The following is a 19,411-nucleotide window of genomic DNA, read 5'->3' on the forward strand; positions in this document are numbered from 1 at the left end:
AAGATCAAAATGACTCTTTGCTTCGTATTCATTCCTCGAGAAGGTTCATTGATTTATTTTTACGTCGTACAACGTAACGTCCACCGAGTTACAAGAGCGTGCGATTGTAAATATGCCAGAAATCGATTTGGGACAAATCGAAATTCGGCAAGGCGCAACTTTCAAAATAAAATGACGAGAGAAGAAAAGAAGAGAGCATGCGCGCGACCGAGTGAACCGGAGAAAAGTGTGCCAGCGTGTCTATGCGTCAATATTGCGTGATCTCACTTTCGATAAATGTCTCTGCTCATTTTGCAATAATAATCCGTGACAAGCATCCGACCCTCCGACTAATTTATCGACCGATAAACGCTCTCTGGATACTCTCCCGTTAAACCCACACGTGTAAAAATAATCCATCCGTGTCCCACTGTGTCGGTTAAGAGACGAAAGATTAATTTTCGAATCAAAATTTTTCCACCGGCGCGTCTCTGCATTATTGCGCAATATTTTCGGTAAACGAACCGAGACTGTCGTCCGTCTCAGCATTATAAACGCGACGTTTGGTGGTTTACGATGGTCGATGATGGGAGCTCGTTGATGATCGAGCGCAGAAATTGATTTCTTACGATCCACGATCGTTACTTCTGAATCGTTGCCTACGAGAGCAAGAGAGAGCTCTCTCGCGGCGCAATTTACTGGCGGAAAGAAGCGGCAGTTGCCAAGGTGTTCCTTCCTCCAGCTGTTCTCCTTCTCGTTATGCAGTCGCGGCTAACTTCACGACACATTAATTCCCTTGATTGTCGAGGAACAGCTCGAGGAAGAAATTCGTGGATTTTCCTAAGGATTTTTCGCAAAAGCCGATCGTTCCAGCACTCCGCCAGCGTATTTAGCATAGAGTGATTATTTTCAGCCAACCGAACGGCCATGCTTGTCCAGTGCTCGCACTTTCCGGTCGAACAAACTTTATTCGCGGCCGCCAAGTGAAATCATTGATTCCGAGCCGGTTTTCTCGGTAGCCAAAGCGACCAAGTCGATGTTCGATACACTCGCTGAACAAAATTTCGAACGGAATGCGCCCGCCGAGATTCCTGGTTCAACGAACTCTATATCGCGGAAACCGATCGGACGCTGCTTATTAATTATCGACTCTAACCTCCCCCCCCCCCCTCCCTCCCTCCTTTATTTTATTACACTTGTGTGTGTTATACTATACTCCGTTGGTATCTCGTTTATTTTCTTTTTGATCGATTCGAGCGAGAAGCGCGCTGTGTCGCGAGAGATGATCCAAAATTTGCGGTAGGTGGCGCCACCGAGTTTTGGCGGGAACTCCCAATGCCGCTATTGGTCGGTTTAGAAACCTCGATAACTCGATGATCGTTGGACGAATCTCAAAATTTCCAACGCGGTATCGTTTCTCGTACGGTCCCGAGAGTCGTTGGTTTCAATTTGGCAAGATTGTTTCGCGACACCCTGCAGTATACCTGTATTTACGAGAGCGCGCTTATACTCGATTCTCGAATTTAAATAAGTGTAATTTCTTCGTGTAACTTTGGGCGAAGAATAATGTACGTACGAAGTTGTATACAATGAAAACTTATTAAATAGCGAAGCTGCTACTTCCATAATAACTTTTCATCTCCAAATTATACAGATCCTTTCGAATTTCTTAACCTTCCAGATTTTATGATCCACAATTAAAGCAAATTGAAGGTACTCTCCCATCTGGCTGGTGCGCGATAATTAAGTCTTGAACTATAATCCCACGTAGATAAATTACCCTTCAACCACAGCTTGTAAAGCTCGCTCAACTCTGTTAAAATTAAGCAATTACTTTTGTTTTAATTTTTAAGGTAAAACCACACGCTCATCGGTCCGACTAAAAATGCTAATTTCCCACTGTAGCATTTGAACGACGATGCAACTCGAATATGTCTCTCTTAATAAATAAAGCATAATTATATTGTACTCGCGTGAAACAAGCGGCCGTTAAATTGTTAAAGTGACCCCGCTACTCGGTAAGGTGTAACTTTCACCCATACACGCTGATATTTGCAAACTGATGCATATATATAAATAAATGGAGACCTACCGGTTATACTTCTCGCTTCGAGAAATATACTATAATAATTTTTGCGTGTGTGTGTGTGTGTGTGTGTGGGTGTGTGTTTACGAGAGAACAATCACCAAAGTTGTAAAAACATTAATTTTCCTTCCTATATTGTATCGCAATACACTCTCCATATGCATATATATATATATATATATCACCAATCTACCAAAAAATTCCTTGAATTTCAACGAGAGCCAAGAGAACAACGAACAGTCGACGCATTGAGATATCGAAATTTCCAACGAGTGAAATCGTCGCGAGAGGTAAATCGCGTACGACTTCCGGTTCGGTCGTCGTTCGCCACTGGACAATTTCAAAGTTTCCCAGAGAGATGGCAAGCGAGGCATAATAGCTGGCTTATGCCCCAGTCTATATACACATGTGTCGTTTCGCTTATGCTCACACTCGGCTAACCCGGATAATCCGCGAGTACCTTGACACGAAAACTCATCGAGCATTAAAAGGAACCTTGGCGAAGACGAGTTTTTGCCAGGAATGTCGAAAATCGTGCAATTAAGCAACGCCGAAGAAATTTCATTAATCATCGCGTTGCGCAATGGAAAATATTTGTCTCTGCCATTAGGAAGAAGTTGGGGAGAAGGAGAGTGGAGAGTGTTTTCCGTATATGTTCGCGGCACTGCAGGGTAATTGCCAAAGTGTAAGAGGTCGGAATTGGAGGAGAGTAAGGAAAGTGTGAGTGTGTGTGTGTGTGTGCGTGTGGCGGATCGCGGTGGCGAAGCACCGAGCCGAGCCGAACCGAGGGCTTTCGGCGGTCTCTCTGCCAGTAGTAGTGTGCCAGTCCTAGTGGAGCATACACTTTCTACTTGCAAGGTAGCAATCCCCGATCCACGGGCTTAGGCTGCGCCTGCTCTGCTCGCCAGCTGCCTTTGCACCGTACACACACCGTCTATCGCTCCACTGTGTGTGTAAAACGACTCTAGCCAAACTGTAAACGTATGCATGCAAGAACGCAAAGCCAGTCCCCGACCAATACAAACCTAATCTCTCCTCCTCGGTGCGCGTCTCCCAAAGCCGAGCCCAAGCATATATACACACTTTAACCACTTCTCGCTCTGGTACCACCACTTCTGTCACTCATCACTCTACTTTAGCATTCCGTGTATTGTTCATTCCACTTATTTTCTCCAATATCAACGAAGAGCTAAATTTTCTTCGCTGTGGACTCCTGATATTTTCTAAGAAATTGATTAAAGTTTGTAGAAATATTCCCTTCGTCGAGTCGATGCGTCGCGGAAGGAAAATCGGCGTCTGACAAAGTGAAAAGCTCTTACAGAACGACCAAGCACAGGTCTATGCTGTTTTTATTAAATGGAAACTGGGGAAAACGCCGTTTATTGGCATAATTGAAAGTCTTGAAATTAGATGGATAAAAGTGAGTCTCGCGTCCATTTCGTTAAACAAATATTTCTGTTATCTTATTGGAAAGCTGACCAATCGGAGGTCGATCAACGATCGCTGCTATATAATTGCATGCCAGTGGAATTTCTGTAGTTGAAAGTTCAAATATTGCGAATCTTGTAATAATTGAACTTACGTCACTTTTATACCACTATAGGAAATCCTCCTCGTGCTTCTCTCGGCTGTTCGTTGAATCGTGTCTTTCGAGTAATCATCGCTCTTTGAGTTTTATAATGTGTATGCGTGTGTGGGAATTCTTCCATTCAGGTTTTATTATAAAAACAATCAACGGTTGCTCGCAAAGCGTATATAGCCCACACATGCATACGTAATGATTAGATAAAAAAATATTTACAAGTTATTGCAAAGTGGTTAAAAACTCGTTTGCGGTTTCAGGTATTTCGAGAAATTTGCCAAAGGTTTCAAAGAAACACGTGAGAAAAGAAATTATACAGTGTACACAAAGGGCTCTCTCATTATGCAGTTACGAACCAATGTTCGGACCTTTAAATATGGAAATGCTGCTTCGAGAAGCACCGAGTGCTTAGTGTACGTGCCTCAAATAACAATTACGTGTTACGCACATTTTACGTCCTCCAAATTAGAAACTCCATTACATTACGTAAGATAACAGGATTTCGTTCTAATGTGCTTTATCAACTGTAAATCTTGCAAGAGCCGTGATAAAGCTGATAGAAATAAATAAAACATTATGAGAATCGTGTCGCTCGAACAATTTTAATTACATTAAATTTTTGTAACGTTGAATCGAGATAAACCGATCAAACGTGTAATTAACCATCGGATTCCCTGCAATTATTCAGCACTTTTACACGAATGAGAAAATTTAGCACACAATTTGCCTCTCAGCAAGAGCATTTTGACATTTCCATGCAGCCATCCGTCTAAAATATTCATAGTACGTAGTTAGGAATATGTTTGAGGTATATTTATCGTGATGTAATTGGGCGATAGGCGAATACTCTCTACGGAAATTGACAGACGTGTAACGAATGTCCATAAGCTTTATTGCTTGCTCGACGAAAAATTCACCAGTGGCTCGAGCCGAGCGTAGAATTTTTTTCACCAGTCTTTCGAGGATCCTACATATATATATATATATATATATATCACACCACTCAATGTTTATAATGATATAACGAAGAGAGAATGTTGGCCATATTTAGCAGAATTGGTAGGTTGCGGTTCCCTCGTAGTCGCATTTGACAAGCGAGCAATGAATGTCTGACCCCTTATCTGACTCCACGATGCAATCCTCCTCTCTCGAGTAATCTCGCCATTCTCACCGTTCGCCATTATTTCCTCAACGTCTCACTTCCGTCTGCCACCAAACGCTACCATTTACACCAACATCAACGTCAGTTACGCCATTAACAGCAGTGGCACAAAACCTTTCCATCTGATAATCAACTTTCGTTCGATCCCACACCTCCAACTACCAATTGTCATTTTAATGATTGCCCACCAAGAAAGATTTAATGAAACCTTACTACCACTCTCTGTTCAAGGTACCCATTGGAAAGCGAGGATAAAGATCAAATTTATATTCGATAATCGTAAAACTGCAAATGCGGTTCGTTGTCAAATGGACGTAGGGATTTATATTCGATGAGGAAATTGTTTCATTGGTGTTATATATGCTTATTCGTTTTTTTTTTTTTTTTTTTTTTTTTTTTTTTTTTTTATTTGTCTCTCGTTTGGTCGATGAGGCTGGTGGCTAGAGGACTCGGAGGAAATGAAAGCTCGACGGGTTCTTGGCGTTTATATAATTTCGAAGGCTGTCGAGTTTGGTAATTCGATGAACCTTGACCCTTTGGCTATTAGAATAATCCAATTGCCTTCCTATATCAGCGAGATATTTGACACGTTACAACCACTGCTGTGTTTCAAGATTTTTTTTTCTTCTGAAATTTTAATTATTCGTCGAATTTATTCCTAGAGCGAAGAATCGATAATTAACGATCGCGTTGAGAGAAAATAAAGAAGCGTGAGGATTGCGTGAGGGAAGTGATTTATAAATCGAGGGAGATTGGGTGGGAAACGTTGAATCTCGAGAATCTTCGAGGCTCGTTTTAATGCGGAAGATCACGGATAGGGTCAACTATAGACTTAGATCGACGTCCTTCGCCGCGGGATTACTGCTCCTTTTTGGGGAAAGTGATTTTCGATAGTGGATGAAAAAATCAGTGGCTGGTTTGGTGGGACTGGTCGTGCTAGATATCACTTCCGGTGACCTTTAGCGGTCAAGATGACCGTTACTCGTATATGTCGTAATATAACGTAATTTACCGTAAGGTAACGTTACGAGTGTCACGTTCCAACTCGTCGTCGAGCAAACCCAGCTAAAGTAAAGATTTCGATGCAGTCCTGTCAATCCCACTCTAAAACCCTGTCCCAATTGGAAGGAACGAGTCTTCTTCGATGTTAATACCGTTTCCTCGATATCGACGTATTTATTGGCGAATGTATAGCAATTCGTGCAGGTTTTCATTCTGTTTTATATGTATCGGGTGGCTAGTTAATTATGGTAAAATTTATAAATTTGGATAATGAGAATAATTAATTTGATGAAAAATTGTCCAGGCCATTTTTAAGTTTGGTCTTTGGAGAAGAATTTAGGATTAAATATTGCTTCATTCGAGACTTATTTATTTTAATTTGAATGATATGGAAATCAACAGGCCGTTTTATCAAAAGAAAGTATCGAATTAAGCAATATTAAATCTTTGATAATCTCTTTATCAAAATTTATTTTTAAAGCTAGTAGATGAACTTTTCTCTCGTTTCAGTACTATCGATATTGATAAAATTTAGTTATAACCAAACAGCCAGCCGGTATATTTTGTTCAATATATTATGTCTACCCAGAGAAAATATTAAATTCTATCGTGTGCTCTTAGTTTTATCGTCATACCTTTTAATACCCAAGAAAAATAACTGATTTTAAACTTAAATTTATTATGTGTGCATGGATATGGTAAAATTCACCTGAAAAAAATCAATCAATTTCCTGGAAACTAAAAAATCTGACAGTACCACCACAAGCATATGGTAACATTTACTTTAATATTTTCTCCATGTTCTCCCCAAAGAACAAGAAAAATTTTCCATTTGTGAAAAAAATCCTCTCTTAACAACAAAATCCATTACACACGATTATTTAAAAACTGATCAATAATATAAAGAGACATTAAACATATGAGAAAATCATCATAATAATCAGCAAAATCGAGACGTACACATAGGAAACGAAATATTAAACGAACTTAACTAGAGAATAAGAGTATATCGTGACGTTTCTGAAGCAACCGTTGGAGAGATTGCATTGTGCGTGGCAGGTACGGGATGAAAAGTATAGCTTGAGGAGACAAAAAGGTGGTGGGGGTTGAGCAATTACGAAAACTTGTGCAATCGAATCCTTGTTCGCTGGAGGCATCGTGATAAACATCTGTCTGCGAACTGGAGCGCGATAGAGCGCTCTTAATTAATGCGAAAAATGCTGCTCCGATCGACACACATTTTTACGCCCTACCTGCAACCTGTACTTTTCTCTTTTCCAAAGCGAAACTTCTTTCAAACTATCGTGAATCCTATATATATATACACACATAGTTTCTTTTTTCCCTGGCATCCTTCGCAAAGAAATGCATCAATTCGCATATAAACGAATCGTGTATTCTTCCGATGGGCGATCACGTTCGAGTCGCAGCCAAAGAAGAGGGAATATTCGAGAGTCTGCAGCGTGTGGTGAGGTCGCACGAGGAATACACGAGTGGAAGAGGAAGGATATGGATTTAAATATAATCAATTTATATATGTATATATATATAAAGTGTAGAGAAGATCCGCGTGAATAACGCCAAAGTCGAGGACTATATTACGTGATCGCACATTTATATAACACCTACATTATCCCTGCATTATATGGTTAGCGGTGGTGACAGCACAGAGAAAGTTCCCATATGCCTCGCGCGGTGTGTCTCTCGGTTTAAGAATCGATTATATTATTATTTACTCGTCCTGTACTTTCGGCTCTTCCTCTCTCTCTCTCTCTCTCTCTCTTATTATATCAGTGTTAGTCGAGATATTCCATTAGATTTAACGCTTCAACCGGATTTTAAGAAACGTTTTCTCGAGCTTCTCCCCATTTTTCAATAAGTGGTACTCGTAATTTGTATTTTTGTAGTAGCAACAACCTATGGATTTTAAAGGCTGTAAGAACCAGTTTTAGCTTCCTACGTCATAACTGCTCACCACGGTTCAAAATAATTCATAAATCATCGTTAGAAACCACACACAACGATCCACGCTTTCTTGTAACCGCACTTGCAGCGATTTATGCCATTTCTCGTTTAATCCAGAATCTTTGCTTCAATGTCAGTCCTGTTATGTATTTGTATATATAATGCAGCCCTGTTTGACACGGCGAGCCAATTGAGGAGAATAACCGCGAGGAAATTTGGAAAACGTAAGGAGGAATTATTTATTATATTACAGCTTTATGCTCTTTTATGGCGATTCACTCTCGGGAAGAAATTTCTTGAGGGTCAAATGTTATAAGAAAATTACTCTTTTCGCTATCCTCGAATCTCTCAAACACCGCACTTACGTAATTACTTATTATTTCTTTATGCAAAAGTTTTTCGATTTTTACCGCAATTTGCCCATTAAATTTTATATCGTTCCTAACAGAACCCAGCAATTCAACGTACACTTTTGACATTTCGCTGTTTGTTCTTGCTCCGGTGAAATCTGAGAAAATTATGCCATAATTATCCCTCGATTTATCGGACAAAAACTCCGAGTCAATTCGAACATTACGGACGACCCCTATGGAAATATTATGTATTTCGTAGCAATACGAAATTGGATCGATAGAATTCTGCAATCTTGTATACATGTAGTTTGGTCCTGGGCTCCATAAGTACCCAAGTAGTATATATATATATATATATATAGTATGTATCGTAATTACGATAAGAGATTCCGTACTCGTTGCTCGAACTGGGAATAACTAAACTGGGTGGTAACTGGTATTACACGTTTACTTTCCAATTTATTCCGAATCCAGTTCAATTACGTTGCACTCTCTGACATTAGATTTATTTTGACTGTTGCAGCAGTACCACCATGCGGGAGAAGAGATGGCTTCTGCTTGCTGTGTACGGTGAGTAAAAATTCATCCCATTTTCTCAGTATTCGCGATAAATATATTCCAAAAGCATAAGCAAAGTCGTAAATTCCTGCCAACACTGGCAACGATAAGAAAAAAGGTTATAAAGAGCACAAAGAAAGCGTGACTGTTGTGGTCAAACCTTTATGGTATCGTTGCAAAAAAATAAACACAGACACTCGTCCCTTATTTACTCGCGTCTCTCTGGCCTCTTGTTTACTCGATGAAGCAAGGGCATATTTTTGGCCGATCCGTATTGGGAAAGGAACGCAAAACGTGTCCCTCCACAGTTCTGCATCGGTAATAACAAAGCGGTTTTAAGGTTCGTTCACACCGAGTCCCGCTTAACCTTGTACCCTAACGGTATGCAGACTCGTTTTTTTCTCTCGCAGCCAGGAATTTCCGCCAGATTCTCCATTATAGCCACAAATCGCGTTTCGTATGCGTTACTGTCGATCCCCCCACCTTCCTAGCACCCCCCGGTCACCCGTTCCCGGTATAGCAAACATTATACACACTGTATATGCGCTTCGGTTACAAAAGGCCCAGCCACACCACGATCGCTCGACGTGAATAATAAAATCATCCGTTCCTTTGCGCAACGCGTCACGCGCCTCCTTTGGAAAGTCCCCCCCCCCCTCCCCCCCCCCCTTTATTCACTTTTTTCGAGATCAATCCCTCCTCGCGAGCGAGTCGTGCAAAAATCCATGGATCGGGTTGCTTCTTTTCGTTTTTAACGTTGTCCGGTCGTATCTCGCGATGAACCGCACGAGGGACACACGGCCAATGGGATTTTAGCTCGTATCGGAGCTGCTGCATCTAACTTTTTAAACACGCTCGAGCGTTGCACAATGGTTTATGGGACTTTTCTGCTGTTAACGCGCGCACGCGCGATAAGCCGAGAGCGTTTTTGCTGCCCATCACGATGAATTCAGCTCTCGCGGTGGTTTTTCACAATATCTTTGGATGAAATGCGGGAGAAGCGCGATCAAACTGCGACCTTCTCGATCGAAACGTGCTGCCAAAATGCTTTTAACTCGTGGAGTCATTGGGAACTATAAAGCTCTCGCTCCGTGCTACTGGCTACTGCCACTAATGCGTTTAGCCGTGCGTCGCCGGTCTACCGGAGACTACTCGAGCGAGACTTTTCGACTGGTCACGTGACGCGCGTACTCTTAACATTTTAAATCTCTTCTGACATTTAAACTGGCCGAGCAGCATTCGTTCCACCATGATTTGCCGTTGCTAAAAATCCATGCGAAAGTTCCTACTCTCCTTTGTGCATTTTCTTCCCTGCTAGATTCTCAGTAACGCTTGATTTTATCTTTTTTTAAATTTAATATTTTTTCATTAATGTTTCTCAATCGAAAATGAGTGAAGCAAGGGGAGGTAGTCTGGGGTATTTATTGTCGGTGTTAAAGATTGTTTCTTGTTTGGAAATAGGGAGGGGGGGGGGGGGGGGAGTTGATATACCCATACTAGAAATGCTAAGATTTTAATGCGACACGAATAAAGTGTCAGATTATAATTACTTTGCACACTTTTTAACATGTTCAGTTTTTATTGTATATTCTTGTTTTTACTTTTCAAGAACTTTACGAAAGCTTTGTTTAACTTTGTTTCCATCCAGTCATTTACGAAATATTTCGGCTTGAATTTACATAAAGGTGTGTATCAACTGAAGTGTGAACGCGGTCGCTGAGCACAGTCCTTCACCCACGTATGTATTCTCAAATCGAGATATCTCGTAAACGACTGAATGAAATGAAAAAATAAAACAGGGGTTTTGGAAAGCTCTCGTGATATTTTACAAGAATATATATAATAAAAAATACAGGATACCATTTAAAAAACCCAAGGTGACCTAGCTGCAGCTCGGAATAACACGAAAATTCTATTTTCTGCAAATTGCATATTGTTCTTTATAAAAAAACATATATAAATATTTCTAACGAATATTTCTAGCATTTTTAGTCAGTTTAAAGAAATTCATCCGAACACTTGGAAACAAAAATCTCGCATAGAGTCTGAATACAGTTATTAGTTTAAAAATAAAAAATATTGAATTTTTACAATATAACGCACGTATAATTACAGTCATGCGCAGCAAAAGTAATTTCTTACACAAGTGCCCCCATCATTTTTCTCAGGCCTTTGTTTTTCCTCCCCTCTAACGCTAAACACACTTACAGTTTTATTTAGTATCCATAGCTTGAAAAAACCAAACTTTTGGCAATAAGAAATACACTTCTGGCAGAACCCAAAGAATTATAATACTGTTCATGATCCATCCACCTAGTATTATACACAATACAAATAGATCGTTTAAAATCAAAGCAGAAACTTTGCAAGAATTCTTATACGCAACCTGATAAAAAAATCGAATGCTGTGAAAGTGATAAGAGGGGCGGGGGGGGGGGGGGGTGAGGTAACTATATGGGAAATATTTGCTGCACTCTCGAGTGTATACGTAGATAGTCATACAAGGTGGAGAATAATGAATTATGGGAACGAATGCCAATGCCGATCAGTTGCGTCGAGTTGCATTCTAGCCTGTGGGAAATGGTAACATGGGCGTGGTGAACCAGCAACGAGTTCCAGCTCGATCGTGACGAAAGAGCTCTCTCACAACGCACGAGCAAATTGCTTCACTCGATTGTCCGTCCGTCAGTTTGTCCGTCGATTATCCATGAAAATCGGTTCTCTCTCGTCGATGGAAGATTTACTTGTGAATTTTACTTCCTTCCCCTCGTTTGACAATAATATAATTATTTCCAGGCAACAATGCAACGAAGCAATCGTTATTCTCGTGTCTTATTAGGACTGATTGAGCAAAGATTTGAAAAGAGCGATAAGAATGAATGTAGCAGAAAAGCAAAACAGAAATTTACGATAGAACGTAAAGGTAAGACAATTGTATTCAACCGACTGCTCGTGAAACAATGGCAAGCGCGCTGAAGCAAGGAGATCGATCCTTCCGCAAACTTTCTTCTTTTAAACGTTAGAAATGGATACAAATAAAGTCATTTATTTCCGAATCAATCAGCAAAACCAATTATGCTCCAAGCTTTTGTCGAATGAAGACTGAAAGCTAGCAAGTTTATATCGATCTCTCACCCGCACGTTATTTCACTCCCAGCACTATATACGAATTTTCCTCTCGTATCCCACAAATTTATATAGAATTTACCAAAAATCCACTCTTCGTTCTTTCATTTCATCTGGAATGTTCTCTCGGAGCTATTTCGAGTTACGAGATACGCCTCTCTCTTGTAAAAATCATTTTTAACATTTCATTTTGCATCGCACCGATACTCGAAGGATTTTTAAATTATAACGCCAAATATGGGAGGTATTTACGACGCGAGAACAAAGTGTTTCCCTTCGTGCCTCAATTGTCTTTTAAAGACGCATTTTGAAAGAAGCAAAGTCTCTCTCTCTCTCTCTCACGGTAGGTGGAAAAAATCGGGGACAAAATCATCAGGATCAGCGATCGAGGAGAGAAGTGGAGCTCGTTTATTCGCTGAATTGCGACATATTTGGTGGGTGGAAGCATGGATTGGTTATGAGGAGAAGGGGGGAGGGGGAGAGGTACAGAAGCCGAAGAAGAAGCGTCGGCGTTGCAAAAAGCGTGACGAGATCTCGTTGCCAGTGTCGCAATTTTCTAAACTGTGCAAGTGAGTGCATTCGGTTGAGGTAATTGTTTCCAATAGGATCAAGGCTGACGAACGGTCGCTTCCTTTCCCATAGGATAGCGGAACGCTAAGGTCTTTTATCAATCCTTAAGGATATCCTCGTTCGATCTAAAAGAAACGCGCAACATCCTCTAAAATGTCGATATACATCCGCCCAATCAACGCAATCTCTCAAATTCTACTCTCCACTTTCAAATCGTCTTTTTAACGAGCTGCTCCTTATATATATATATATATATATTAACGCGTTGATGACATTTTTTGAACAAAATCCAATTTTATTATTGCAATGTAGAAACATTTATTCTCCCTTATATATACCTATATATGTTCCTTCGATATACAAATAACTCGCAATATCTCTCATCGTTTACTTTTCAGGAATTTTATTGGCCAATGCAGTCTCGGGTGCACTGAAGGGCACGAGGCCAAAATTTAAGATCGCTACCACTAGTACAACCACCACGAGCACGACCGAGGAGACTACCGTCGAGGAAAATGAAAATTCAGAGACTGAGGTATATATATATATATATATATATATGTCTATATAGGATATATTCATATAAGAATAATATCATAAGCTCATTATACTTTCATGATCGTATTTGATGGTAATTTTAAGTGACGTATATCCGATCAATCTTTTCCTTTCTCCATCTGCCTACGTGCGTAACAAATGATCTACAATTATTGTAAAATTAAAAATGATAACAATAGCATACCGATAGCGTATAGCAATGTGTAAATTAAAACGAGCCTTGACATTTTGAAATAATAAAGCACGGATGAAAATCGTGGGACGATATAGCATTTGTGGAATTGTACGAATAAGAATGTACGTCGATTCTGTCAGAACGGATGCTTCATAGTTCACTCTCGATGATCCGCTTTTCTCGCAGCACCGTCTCAGTCGCGGAGGATGTAAAAAGCTTGTTTACGACGAGAGTCTTAGCAATGGAATTTTACGTGCAGATATTTTTAACAAATTCATTCGCTAATTTGACAGAAAATTACCTAATTAGCCGAAGACACGAATGACGTGGTTGTAAAGCAGAAGAGATTATGCAAAGATAATAGCAATGGGTATCGTGAAAGATGAGAGAAACAATTTTTACAATCAACAATGTTGCAACTGCTGGTCTTGTGCAGCTGAATTCATGAATAATGGCCGATGCTTCGTTCTGTCATATCGTCCGCTCGTAAATTATTTTTCTATCGAGTATAAAGCAATGATTTTTCAGCTGATTTCAATATAGTCCAACCAATTCAAAAAGCATTCTTACCGTGCGTAAAGAAAATTATTCCACTCGACTCGACGACAAGAATAATAGACAACGTCCATCAACTATGGCATTCGGGCAAATTTACAAGCTATACTTATGGCGCATCTCGATGGATGAGCCAAATTTTGCAATTCAATCGACAAGTTTTTATTCCTCCGGGAAAAGAACCAACAACAGGCTTCCGTTTCGTCAGGATCCTCGTTCACTTCGAGCTTTGAATTTATAGCGAAAGAAAAAAACTTTCATTCGCACATCCAGGTTACATCTTACACACACACACACACACACACACACATATATATATATATATATATATATTTAACGACTCTTATCTCGGTGCATGAATTTTCAATCAATCCTCCAAGCCAGCCACCAGCTCACCTTCCCTACACATATACACCACACACACACACACACGCAAACCTTTCCGACGTCACTCTTACAGAATTTTCCACAACTACTTATATCGCAATTGTTGCGTTAACCCGTCAATGCCGTTATTGGCCGAATTACGCAAGTTTTACGATAGAGCAAAAACTGCACAATTCTATCTCGATTAATATTCATCGGAGGACTCTCACGAATTTCCTTCTGATTTTCAGCAACAAACGACGACAGTTGCGAGCGAGACAAACGCAACGACCGGCCATACCCTCACGGGGATTCCGCAGATCGATTACATATGGGATCCAAACTTGCCACGAGAGCTCAACGGTTATAATCTGAGCGATTATCCCTTCTACAACAGCATCCCCGAAGACATCGACTTCAAGTGCGACGGTCTTCACGATGGATTCTACGCCAGCGTACCTCACAAGTGTCAGGTGAAGATATTTTTATTCCGAGCGTGCAGAGTCGTAAAGTCCTCCGCGCCGCGACGTCTACTCTCGTAAATATAATAGGGAAATCAAAGGCAGCTTATTTTCTCGCAGCTGCCACCCCGACGCCCTGCAGACTCCCTTATTATTATTATCATTTTACGTTACAGGCCGATAAATATTCGCCGTTCCTCGTCACACATCTCGTACATCGTTATACCATTATTTTGCTGGGCCAGCGATGTATCATTACCAAAGTCAGCCAGTCGTTATTATTTCCTGATTTGGATAGCCCGCGGTCCTAAGCAGCTCGTTTTACTCGGTAATTACTGCAGTAACGCAGCTTTTCAGAGCAGGTCTAATAAGGTTCGGTCTCCCGCGATAAATCCACTCGTGTGTCACGTCTGGTTACTACAACCTGTCTTTCTCCAGTTTTATCCTCGACCACGCGGTGCTTCGACACTTTTTTCCTCCGCGTCCTCAGACTGCTATACGTATACGAGCTCTCCGATAACATTATATACGCAGCTTCTTGTCTCTGCAAAAAATTAATTATATATATATATATAATATTGAGCAGCAAGATTTTGCAACTGTAGGTTTAAACGGGCAAATCTTGCGTTCGGAGTTTATCGAGTCTCTGAAAATGTACGTGGTTCCAAGAGGAAAATATTGAATATGGTCGATAGTGGATTGTGCATCTTGCGATTATATTGGCTCGAAGGAGAATTTTTGATTATACATTTTTTTCTTTGATTTTTAAAATTGCGTAGCTTTTTTTTAAGAGAGTTTTAGAGCTGTAAACGATCCTCGATAGCGGATTAGCCATAATTTATCTCGATGGAAGATCCTTGATCGTGAATTTTCCTATGCCAATTTGGATTCCCTCGTAATTGGAGGCAAGTGCAAAAATTTTCTTGCCACGGTTGGCCATTAAAGGTATGCTTTGCGAGAAAATTCGCTCAGTCATTTACTCCGATGACACTTTCGCCGCCACGCTCGAGTTCCGAAACGATTGACATTCCCCGACCGATCCGATCCTAACCCGACCATTTATGCTCGTTGTGTAAAAATCAGTGTCACGTCATTTTTCAACGCGACTCTTATGCACACGCGTCCAGTTCTTTCGGTTCAAGGCTTTTCCATAATTATAAAAAAAAAGTGTACAATCTCTAATCCTGTGATATTTTGGTTCTTTAATAACAATAATTACTTGACGAATCACGTTTGTTTCACCATAAACGAATAATCGACATCGATCAAGAACTGTCGACTAATTAATTTGATTACGCGCACTCAATGGTAGACAAAAGTTCTTCGTCTACTCTTATACGATAAAAGTGTATTTGTAAATAGTATACATATAAATATAGACCAATTATCAACGAGATCTCACAGACTTTTATCCCGAACCTCGTTTCGTCAATATATTTGCTCCGTATCAACGATTAAGTGACATCCGGCCGAGTGGAAAAAATGCTCGATATTAATCGAGAACCATATTAGCTTCGTTCAGATGCTCGTTTCTTACTCGGTGGAAAACGAAAGTTCTTTGTTTGTAATTGGATGGGAGTGTCGTTCGTATAAGGTGTATATATAGGCTAATTATTAACGAGGTCTCTCACAAGTGTTTCGCGATACTATCCGTCGGAGTTTGACGCTTTAAATAATGGATAGTGGCGAATGAAAGTGAAGCAAGATGCAAATGCAAAAAAGAGCAATATGGCAGACTTTTACTCGTCGTGGCTGAAAGCGATTGCTCGAGTCGTGACGATCCATCGAGATTCGGTAAGCTCGACAAACCAGAAACGTTCTCTCTCGCTGCACGACAAATCTTTAACGTCATCTCGCGAAATCACCTTGATTATTCCATAATACAAATTATGCAACCATCTTTTCAAGACCCGACAAATATCCACGACAATTATTAAAAACGCGAGTACGATAAAAAAAAACACACACACAAATTACGAATATAATCGATGATAAATTTACACACGCGTATACACGTCTGTGTGGAAAAACTAATCAAGGTGAGGAAAAAAAAAAAAAAAAAAAATTTCGAAGAGAAGAAACTGTTAAATATAATTATAACGCTTTCTTCGACGATAATCGTAATAGACTGGGCGTGAAGCTAGCCCGAAGGTTTTTGTATGATTGAAAGTGGAAGTGGAAAGTGTAAAAATCGAGCCTGCAGGTGTTTAGCCGTGCAGCGGGCTAGCGATTTATATCGGATGGATGATGCCGATTGGAACATAATAGAGCATCGCTCTAGAAAGTGAAATGAGGCCTCTGCCTCGAGCGGAGCGTCCACTTTGAGTAAACGATACTTTCGTCGCAGCACCAACGAGCCATCCACGTTGTGCAAATAAATCCCTGCAGGCATAAATTCGGATTACCGATTCATCGCTGCTCGTCTTTATCCCGAGACCGCGTAATGACGCTCTCGCGAGGATTCTGAGGAGAATCACAGGGATTCACAGGGAGAAGCATTCTGTGTATATATATTGCAGTAAAAACTGAGAGAAGCGATGTGCTCCGATTGATTGGTGCTCGTCTCTCTTCCGAGACTATATATATATGCATAATGATGCTCTTGGAAGGATTTTAAAAAGGATCGAGGATTTAGGGAGAAACATGCTATATATGTATATCGTATAGTAAAAACTGCGAGAAGCGATGTGCTCTGAATGATACCAGATGATTGCTGCTGTAGATAATTTTCCCTGCAACTTATGTGTATGTATATACACACTCGAGGCGAACCTTTTTGTACCGGTACAAGAACATGGAGCAACTCTTGATACGCCGAGTAATTGCATGCTAGCCCAATATAGTATATCCTTTGGAATAAAGCTAATACACACAGTGTGAAAGCCACAGCATCGCACAGCTGAGAATTATATGCGTCGATGGAAAGAAAAGCAAGTTCAGTCTTTTCAATTTATCTCAAAGTAGTGGTAGTGATCTGTGGAGAAAAGGTTGGAGAAACGAATAATTGAAAGTAAACTGGGAAGGGAAAAGGCCATCTGAAAAGTGTCGTCAAAAATCTCGAAAGTTTTGAGAAGGCGTTCGCTTTCACTCGCGTCCAATCGATTTCGCAAGTAACGATTAACGGAATTCAGGTAGGTTCGGGTAGGCAATGGGAGCTCAGCCTGTCGAGTGGCACCAGGTATAACCAGGGACGCGTAACCGTCAGGAGAATAAGCGACTACGATTCGATCCTTGAGATTAAGGTCATTTTTATATCGTACAGTGCAGGAGTAACTGCGTACAGGATGAAACACTTGATACGCTACGGAGAACATGTGGATGTGGAAGAGAACGTTTGCCCCGTGTGTGTAACTATGAGAGAAATATATTAGTTTTTTCATAGCACCTTTTGGAAATTCCTTTTTTTTGCGCATTCAGAGATTTTTTCTGATGAAAATTGATATCTTTTGTAGTTATTTTAAATGGTAAATTTGTGTAAAGTAATGGTTGGTCACAAATACCTCATCCTACACGCATATATACCATTTACACAGTATGGAGAACACGAAAAGCCCACTTTTTACGATATTCCGATCACTCGGCCGTGAATGTTATTCTCACCAGACCATTCTCTCTGAAGTTTTTCTTCAATTACAAGAAACGACTGGTTTCCGCTGACCGATTACCCTAGCGAGACGAATTACCAAGACGATTACAGAAAATATAATATGTGTAACTTGCTTGCATGGTTACAGGTGTACCATCACTGTCTCTTCGGGACGAGGTACGATTTTCTCTGCGCGAATTTTACCGCCTTCGATCAGAAGACGTTCATCTGCCACTTTGTGTCAGAGGTGGACTGCAACAATTCTAAAAAGTATTGGCACCGCAACGACGCCCTGTACAAAGCAGCGACCACATCGACCACGTCCACTTCGACCACCACTACGAGCACAACGATGAGTCCCGTGACCGTAGCGGCGGCTCAACGACCGGCGGCGATGCTTCCAAGAAGGCGCCGACCCTTCAGGAGGAGGCCGGCCTACGATTATTACGACGAGGAGTATTACGACGATGAGTACACTCGTCCCCGGGGATACGATCGCCATGACGATTACGAGTACGACGAAAGAAAGTACCGCAGGGATCGAGACTTCAGAGATCGAGACTTCAGGTGATTCCCCCATGTCCATTAATATATTTTGTACAACAGACATTGGAATCTTCTTCTTTCGCCTATATACGAACCGGAAGACTACGTCCTTTCCGTTTCTTCGCGAGGAAAGTAATTTCTACGAATTTTGTAGGGATTCGAGGCCACGTGACGTCAGTCCCAGAGAAGACAGGGATAGAGATGGAACGAGCAGGGAAAGGTTCCCTGGTAGAGGAAACAGGAGGGATCCTCCGCCGAGGAGCAGGGATCCTCTGGAGGAGGATCCCAGGGTTAGGCTGAGGGACCAGGAGCAAGGAGGAGGATCTAGGAGGGAGGTTGATGAAACGGACACCGAGGATCGTCGGTATTCCGATAAAAGGTTGGTTTTCGTGCACCAACTTTGTTATTGGAGGACTGTGGAGGAGCGAGAATAAATGTTACGTTTTTATAGATACAGGGAGGACGAGTACGAGGAGAAAGGGACGGTTGCTACCAGTGGGACTTCCGGGAGCTCGGATGGTCTCGTGAAGCCTGCTGCACCTAGCTCGTCGGTCTACGCAAGGCCCAGAACGCCTCCCAAAATTCGAAGACCAGTGCCGCTTTCCGAACAAGACAGATTCGCTTATAAAGCCACTTCGCCTGCCCCTTCATCACCCCCACCACCCCAGTCACTGCCTATAGGTATCGTATACGTATAATATGTTTATTTGCGTTCTAGTTGGATTTTTAAGAAAATTGTGCGATTCGAGGGTTTTATTGTTAAATTTAAAATTCGTAAATT

The 19,411-nt window shown here is 41.0% G+C and overlaps 1 protein-coding gene across 2 annotated transcripts in view; it reads left to right on the plus strand.

Moving 5' to 3' along the window:
• Positions 1 to 19,411, plus strand: part of LOC136781283 (zinc finger CCCH domain-containing protein 13-like) — a 30,679-nt gene that overhangs the window by 9,033 nt on the left and 2,235 nt on the right. Inside the window, exons 2-7 of one of the 2 annotated variants that reach the window (XM_066740133.1) lie at positions 8,653 to 8,699; positions 12,782 to 12,918; positions 14,289 to 14,510; positions 18,233 to 18,651; positions 18,785 to 19,009; positions 19,082 to 19,311. In XM_066740133.1, coding sequence (XP_066596230.1) covers positions 8,663 to 8,699; positions 12,782 to 12,918; positions 14,289 to 14,510; positions 18,233 to 18,651; positions 18,785 to 19,009; positions 19,082 to 19,311 — 1,270 coding nt within the window. In that variant the 5' untranslated portion in view covers positions 8,653 to 8,662. The remainder of the gene's footprint in view (positions 1 to 8,652; positions 8,700 to 12,781; positions 12,919 to 14,288; positions 14,511 to 18,232; positions 18,652 to 18,784; positions 19,010 to 19,081; positions 19,312 to 19,411) is intronic. The other variant, XM_066740134.1, reaches the window with a different exon arrangement.

Source organism: Prorops nasuta, unplaced genomic scaffold, assembly GCF_024137725.1.
Source record: "Prorops nasuta isolate Cenicafe-Biocafe unplaced genomic scaffold, Cenicafe_Pnas_1.2 PNAS00022, whole genome shotgun sequence".
NCBI classification, from domain to species: Eukaryota; Metazoa; Arthropoda; class Insecta; order Hymenoptera; family Bethylidae; genus Prorops; species Prorops nasuta.